This window comes from Nestor notabilis, unplaced genomic scaffold, assembly GCF_000696875.1.
Source record: "Nestor notabilis isolate BGI_N333 unplaced genomic scaffold, ASM69687v1 scaffold26235, whole genome shotgun sequence".
NCBI classification, from domain to species: Eukaryota; Metazoa; Chordata; class Aves; order Psittaciformes; family Psittacidae; genus Nestor; species Nestor notabilis.
Genome location: NW_009929249.1, coordinates 1 through 8,358, shown reverse-complemented (window position 1 = coordinate 8,358; position 8,358 = coordinate 1). Strand labels below are relative to the sequence as shown.

General features: G+C 44.9%; 1 protein-coding gene across 1 annotated transcript; it reads right to left on the bottom strand.

Annotated features, from left to right (window-relative positions):
• Positions 1 to 461: 461 nt before the first annotated feature.
• On the bottom strand, positions 462 to 7,945 carry SIRT5 (sirtuin 5). Its single transcript, XM_010014901.1, has 7 exons — positions 7,831 to 7,945; positions 5,461 to 5,594; positions 3,703 to 3,928; positions 3,085 to 3,172; positions 2,105 to 2,158; positions 1,101 to 1,224; positions 462 to 581 (listed from the first exon to the last, which is right to left on the bottom strand). The coding sequence occupies exons 1-7, from the start codon at positions 7,943 to 7,945 to the stop codon at positions 462 to 464; spliced, it is 861 nt and encodes a 286-aa protein (XP_010013203.1).
• Positions 7,946 to 8,358: the final 413 nt, after the last annotated feature.

Here is an 8,358-nt window from a genome sequence, read left to right as displayed (position 1 = left end):
GCTGGCAGTGCCCAGGTGCGTTCGACATGCAGGTAGCGAGTTAGCCCCGCTGCTCAGGGAGAGGGACTTGTAAGACCTAGGGACAAACTTCAGCTTCACACTTAGAAACATACAGTTGCGTCTTCACAGATTTGGTTTGGGCTGGCAGGGACCTTAAAGTTCCAACCCCTGCCATGGGCAGGGACACCTCCCACTAGAGCAGGTTGACCAAAGCCCCGTCCGGCCTCGCCCTGAACACTGCCAGGGATGGGGCAGCCACAGCTGCTCTGTAAGAACTTACTTCAGTGTAAGTTAATTCTACCAAGAAAGAGCAATCACCTGTTTTTACTCATTAGAAGAAAACAGTATTTCTTAAGCACTGGGGAAAAAAACCTAGATCATGTTTGTTTAGAAATTTTCTAAGCATTTTAGCAGTTCAGTGCAAAAGAACTAAAGTTTTGCTAGTTTAAAGCTGAGCAGCTTTACCTGAATCTGTTTGTAGCAGGAGTAGCTTCCATGTTAAATTCTGCAACTGGCACTCCTCTGGCGGATACCTGTGGGGCGAACATCGCGGCGGGATACACCACAGAGGAGGTCCCGACCTGCAGGGACAGGGCAACAAACAGTGAGTGTAGCAAGTCACAAGTTAGACAAGACAAAACCAAACCAACCCACATGGTGAGGGCCCTTCTCAGAATGTTAGATGTGCAAAACCACTAAAGCATGAAGATCCCTACAGCCTGTAGTAACAGCTAGCTACCTTCTTACCGCGTTCTGTCACTTTTTTAACTGAGCATCAAAATAATCATTAATAATCATATTTTTCACTGTTAGAGAAATTCAACAGCTAAACAACATTAGCAAACCTAAGCCCTTTGTGCACTAACTGCAAGATGGCAGGTGCCAGCTGAGCACAACACACGTGCTGAACCTGCTGACTTCTGAAAAGTGTATGTACATTTTCAGACTTCATGGCCTTTTGAAGTTTCACACTTGACACTAGGGAGTCCCTCGGGGGCTGTCAGTTTCCTCAGGGAAGCGCCCTTTTACCCAGGTGGTGCAACCCCTTTAGTGTGGCTTCCCCACTGGTTGAGAGGCCAGGTAACAAGTGTGTCACTCACCACCAAGCAGAGGTCACAAATATCAAGCTCCTTCTCCACCTCCGTGAGAATGTCAGGGTCCAGGGTTTCACCAAACCACACAACGTGGGGACGGAGGAGCCCATTGCAGCCATCTTCCTCGCACCTGTTTGAGCATCGCCAAGGGATAAGGTTACACTGCTGGCATGGATGTTTTCATTCTCGTTTGGGTACATCTTTCCTGCGTTTGCTCCTCTTCTCTTTCACAGCCCTCCCCACACCCTCCTCTACCATGTGCTGGCCACAGGGCAGCTGATGCTGTGCACATGTATGCTGCAAGTAAACATGTGCTGCCTGGCCACACGGAACGGGTTGCTGAACAGTTGTGCAACTCAGATACTTAATGGTGTCTGCCCCTTACTCAGCACCTGAAATACATGAAACTTAAAACGTAGTATGTGCTACTGACCTTGGCCTCCATCGACTTTAACAAACTAGCCAACAGGTTTTTAAGGAGAAAGTGAGCTGACAGACACATTGTGCTAGCCTCTTTTCCTTAGGAACTAGATGAAAAACTTGGTGGCCTCTTGCATCTGCAGCTAGCTCAGGCAAAGTTTCAGCCGTTCAAGAAAATGTAATGCCTGCAAGGGACTAGCTATGGCTGTGCTCCAGCACAGTGCTGCAGACTGACTAATGGCAGGTAGCACCCGCAAAGTAGCACAACATTTACTGTGTAGCACTTACTGCAATTCTACTACTACTCCACTTACGACAAGCCCCACGAATTTAGGCATGTTTTGGCTTGGTGCTCAAGTACACAAACATGCCACGCCTTTCACATCACGGTAAACTTCCCGTGCATACTCTTCTTGTCTGCTGTCCCCCATAACTTTAGATTCAGTTCTCCGGGGGAAAGTCCCACGCCTTTTTCTGCTGGAGAAAGTCTCCATGTCCTTCCAAAACTACATGAACAGTAATAAAAGCCTTTGAGATGCACAACAAAGCATAAAGACGTAACAGCAAAACACAAATTAGTCCTCACGTACTGAGGAAGCTCTTCAACTGGAATCGTGGCATCCTCTGTTTCAGGATCTGGAGCCCTGAAGTTATAAAATTGCAAGACAGATTCAGCCATACAAATTGCATTTTGTACATTAATAAAAACACAGTATTCTCTAAAGCACACTCTCCAATCAAGAATCTTTGCAACTTCGGCCAACTTCAACAGCTACCACAACCCTAACATATCACATACAGGGCAAGCAGGTGTTTATCCAGGATTATCCCAGAACTAAGCAACTGTCCTAAGCTGGTCAAACTCTGCTAGAGGCACAACAAACAGTTAAGTAACTACCTAAAGTACTGGTGAAATGCAAAGGGAAAACCCCTAAAAATCTATGAGCATACGTCTGACCCCTTTTTTTAGTGGTGAAAGAAAGAGGATGGCTAGAAAAAGGCGACTGAAGGATTTTTCTGCAACTTTTGAAGTTGCAGAAATCCTGGGAACTGACACCTGCCTCCCAGTTGTTCATTACATCTTTATTTTGAGATCTGTAGCAATGAGAATCTTACTGAGGAGCTGAAGGACAAAAGCTGCTAGGTGCTAGACAAAGAAGAGGACAATACGTGTATTGAGTGATGGCAGCCCAATTTAAGGAATAAGCATCCAACTTAATATCTTTGCCTGGGAGATAAAGAGGATAGGAGAAAACACACATTCTCAAAGAGTACAACTAATTGATGTCCAAAGTAAGAGTTTCAGACTACCTAAAATTCTTCTAATTAAAACTTACATAACACTGTGCTCAGTGTTATTCTTTCACAGGACTTAGGGCATCACGGGCTCTCACTGAAGTTACTGAACAGCATACTTATGGTTCCAAACAGTTGTGTAAAATTCAAGTGTTCATACTACTAATGTAAAACGGGATGTCAGCCAAAACTCCACTTTCCTAAAATGGCTCCTTTTCTGTTGAACAGCAGAAGTAGAAAATACAGACAGTTTACAAGCAGATGTATTAATTACCCTTTCCCAGCCAATGCGGGGCATATTGGACTCTTGTAATTCGCAGCTACATTTCCACAGTTGGTGCATCGAGTTTTAAATAAACTACCTGAAACACACGAAGATAAAACATCAGGGATCAAACGACTGGCCTGGGGCATGGCCACACGAGCAAGTGGTTGTGTTTATCCTGGATGGCCTTTATTCGACTTTGAAGACTACACCTCGTGGGTAACTTGGGTAACACTACATGAACGTAACAGCCAAGTGTTGAAACCTGGCAGCATTATGAAGGAGATTATTTACACAGTGCTTTTGTTCAGCGACACGAGGTGACCAGTGTCACAGTTAAGCACGGGCCAGACCCAGCAAAGAGACACAACACAGCCCCTTTAACTGAAAGGCCACAGTGAAGAGCAACAACAGTCCCTCTAAACTACGATTCAATCAAAATTAAACTATGCCCAAAGCATATGAAGTACCCAAAACAACTTCCAAAAGAGAACAGGGTGTTACTGTAAATAACTTCATGCAAGTTATTACCATTTTAAAGGTAAATTTCTCCTGTTACTTATCCTGCTCTCTCTTCTTCCCCCCAGTTTTGCTGGCCTGTAAGCAGACAGGTAAGCTGATTCTTACCATGGATTTCTAAGAGGTGCTTTGTGCCTGCCTTTCTGTGTAGTTCATCAATATTCTGAGTAATGACCACAACACTCCGTCCTTGCTTGCTCAGTCGCTTTTCGCACTCTGCTATGGCAATATGCGCAGGGTTCGGGTGTTTACTCAACATCACCTCCCGGCGGTAGTGGTAAAACTCCCACACACGAGAAGGGTTTCGTGCAAAAGCCTCTGGAGTAGCCAGCTCCTGGAAAAGACACGACAAGTCATCCTGCCAGCGAAAGGGCAAGAAAATCCCCTCCCCACATGAAACCTGCTAGAGTCCTGACACTTACACTGCTACCAGCACAACAAGGTTATATCAGAAGCAAATTATTTATAACCAGATGCAGTTCACAAAAATATACTTCAATAGCCCTTATAGAGATGCCAAGTCCAATTATCTTATCAAAAGAGGAAATAACTGCTATCAACAGTGTGGTTAATGGTTCTACACAGTATACGTGGACCTTATTCTGTGCTGCCCCAACAAACTATTAGGAGTGTAGTACAGCACAAACAAAGATAAAGATATTTCAATGCACACAATTTTTAGGGTTCAAAACTCTCTTCTTCACTGCAGCCATAAAACTCAACATCATGTGGATAGATTTCCTTTGCTAGCAACTTCTTTCTGCCTTAGTTTAAGTGTAACACAAGCCAAATTACAGCCATTGTCAAAACCAAAGTCTAATGCCTTCTCTTTTACCTATTGGTAAAATCTAAGCTGTACTTTTCACAGTAACTTTAACTTTGCTTTGTCTTCTTTTAAAAATAAAGAGTAGCTCAGTCTAATGCTGCAACACGGAATTCTCCTGATACAAAAATGCTGAATGCTAGATTTCTGCTGTAGAGGAACCAGGCATTTATACACATGCATGCTTTATTTGAATTGATAGCCACTGAAAGAAAAAAATGCATCTTTAGATTCAAACCATCTTGAAAAACTCATCTCTCTGACCCCTTTTTAACCTCACCAAATCTTTCATGAGTGCTGCATTAAGAAACACAAAGAAAGCCAACAAGACAGCAACACTTGGGGCAGCAGTTACTAACAGTGTAGCAGCTACATGAAACACCTGCACCAGCATGCAGGATCAGACTCCTGAGGCGCCTATGCAACTAACACAGGTGCTCGCCACTGCACCCCTCCACCCCACAGTATCTGCTTCGGCCTCCTCTCCCACCCCAGCGGCCCCTGATGCTGGCAAAGTCACACCAGCAAGAGACAGAGCTTGTGGGAGAGTTAAAGATTCTGAAGAATACTGCCCCCAAACAATAAAAACCATCCTAGCCATTTTTAAAGAGTATGATGAGAAACCAAGATTTAATGAAAAACAGCTAGTCACTACCATCAGTTCTGTCCTTTGTTATTTTGGCAAAAGGTTCTTAAGTTTAAAACAGGAAGTAGGAAATGAGGTAGGAAAACAGTGAGGGTGTTGAAAGATGAGCACACAGCTAATCTGCAAGGCAGCAAGAAAACAAGGATGGCAGAAAGACCCAGAGCTGTCTGCAAGAGAACATCATTTTTCCCAAACAACTGATAAGGACAGAGAAGCAGCTGCAGCTGCACAAAGCAGCCCCGAGGGCACAGGAGAGAGCTGCAGATGTGGGTGTAAAGGGAGAGCTCTGTGGAGCACTTCCATCCTCCAAGGTGTCCAGCTTCTCCTGACCTTTCACCATCACCCACTTGACAGGCACTGCAGCAGAGCCACGCAGACATGTGCCACCAGTACGTACCTGGGCTTGCCACTTCCTCCAGAAACCTCCAGCCCCCCTGAAGGTCGGGACTCCACTCTCTGCACTGACACCAGCTCCTGTGATGATGGCTATGTGCTTCGCTTTGGCAAACACCTCTCGAAAATCAGCCATGTCTGTGTGCAGGGAGGAAAAACAAACAGCTGCTCAAACGCTTGTACTTTTATGTAAGAGGCCACATAGACAGCGCTGGAAAACTTAAACGTCTAGACGTGGCTTCCACATACATCTGCCAGTACTGTAAGTGCAGAATACTAACTTGTTTCTGAGTTTCTCTAGATTAGAATTTGAAGGGAAATTCCTGGAGATCCTCAAAAACACATATGAGCAAGCTTGGGAGGGCAACATATATTAAACTATGAATACACTCAGTATTTGAAAGGCAGAGCCTTAAACTAAAACCACAGAGTCAGTGCTACCGATAACAACTGTTGCCACAACCACCCAGGAACTGTCTGCTTCCTCATTGTAAGGTAAGATCCCAAGATGAAAAAGACCTACACTTAGTTACAAAGTATCAACTTCAAAATTAAAGGAATTTGGAAAAACATGTTTCCCGCTGAGGCATCTTGGCCATTTTCTAGGTTTGCAATTTTGTTTTCTATTTTTGAATGTATATTCTCCCCACCCTTTTCCCCTGCAAGGTAAAGTCACTTGGGAAGAAGATGGGAAATTTCCTTTGCATTTTTCTGTGGGTCAAAACATTAAAAACGAAAAGGTTAGTTACAGAGAGACAAAAAAATTCCCTTCCAGCTTACCTCAGATACTAATTGCAAAGCAACATATTTTAGAATCAAAGAACAGCTGAGGTGAGAAAGGACCTCTGGAGATTGCCTAGTGCAACACCCTGCGCAAGCAGGGTCAGCCAGAGCAGGACCGTGTCTAGTCAAGTGAGTTTTGAGTGCCCCAAGGATGGAGACTAACCTCTCTGCACAACCCATTCCCCTGTTTGACCACCCTCAGAGCAAAAACCAGTGTTTCTTTGTTTTCAGATAGAATCTTGTGTGCTTTAATTTTTGTCCCTTGTCTCATATCCTGCCACTGGGCACTACTGAGAAGAGTCCGACTGCTCTTCATTCTCTCTCATCATGTGTCTTTATGCATTGATAAGATGCCCCTGAGCCTGGTGTCCTGAAGGCTGAGCAGTCCTGGCTCCCCACAGCCTCTCCTCACATCTTAGATGCTCCGAGCCATTAAATCATCTTCATGGCCCTTTGATGGACTCTCTCCGATTTGCCCATGTCTTTGTCATACTGGGGAGCCCAGCACTGGATCTAGCCCTCCAGGTGTGTCTCTCTATGCTGAGCAGAGGGCAAGGATCACCTCCCTCAGCCTGCTGGGAATCCTCTGCTGAGTACGTCCCAAGATATCCACTGGCCTTTGTTGCCCCAAGGGCTTATCGCTGGCTTACAGTCAACTTGGTGCCCACCAGTACCCTCAGGGCCTCTTCTACCAAGCTGCTTTCCTGCTGGTCAACACCAGCTTGTCCTCGTGCTTAAGGCTGTTCCAATGCAGGACTTGGCATTTCCACTTGCAGAACTTCACGAGGTTCATGTCAGCCCATGTCCCCAGCTTGTTGAGGTCCCTCTGCATAACAGCATGACCCTCTGGTGTATCAGCCACTCTTCCCAGTTTGGTGCCATCAACTTGCTGAGTGTGCACTGCCCCATCATCCAGATTGCTAATGAAGGCGTTAAACAATATTGGCCAGACTCCTACAGTCACCACTGGTGACTGGCCTGCAGCTGAACTTTGAGCTGCTGATCACAACCTTAATATTCACGTGTTCTTTGTTTGGGCTTTTTTTGTTAGGGGGGTTACCATGATACCTGTGAAGTTCAGTGCACGGTTTTCAACTTAAGGCACATCCTCAGCTTAAAGAACAAACACAAAAAAATTCCAAGCAAACAAAAGAGGGCATTTACTACTACCAGACTGAACAGGGCTCTGAGGGTTACCCAAAACCCTTCTCCTGAGTCGCTATAAATGCACGAGGGCCTCCATAATTCTTGTGCGAAGAAATAATGAATGATTTTTATTACCCATTAGGATTATGAAAAGGAACTGCAATCAACCAGCATATGTTTGTGTGCATAAATTATAAACACTAAAAACATGTTGCCAGGCAATCATGCTGACTGCAACTATGCAAAGGTTTGGGGAACTACACAGAATGCAGACATAGAAGATGTATTTATAAGGGTGGAAATGAGGGGGAGAAATGAACTTCAAGCTCTTCTAAATGTTCTGAATTAAGCTATAGATTTCACCTATTACACAAAACCTTCTAGAATTTGAAATCTAGCTTAAAATCCTGTCCAGGGTACAAAATTGAACACATTAATGTCTTACTTGAACTAGGACGCGCCATTTCCACACAAAACTTCTGTATCTTTGAAGAATAAGCCTTAAGTCCGCAATACGCTTGGGAAACCAACCTTCTAGAGGTAAGTTGAGAGAGACTCATCAGCATCCTTCGGAAGTACCTCACCTGAGGAGAAGTAAGGGAAACACAAGCGGCCCACTAAGGGAGCATATTTCTGCAAGGGATTCTCCATAAAAAACAGGTACAAAGATTATTCACAGTTTTCTCCTGCACCTTCAACTTCCCCTCCTCCTTGCGCTGCAAAACCCAGACATCTCAAATAGGAGACCCTGGGAACGGGATGACCTTTTGCTTCCAGTCAAGAACCCAAGATACTCGTTCTGCTCAAAGAACAAATTCGCTAACGCCCCAAAACACACCGCCGCGGATTTTATCCAACACTGAACTTGCCGACTTTGAGGTCTCACGCCAAAGCAGCTCCCAAGATCCGACCGTCAACCGCGTTTTAAGAAGGGAAAAACAACCCCGACGGGCGCTTTGCTGGGCAGGGTTCA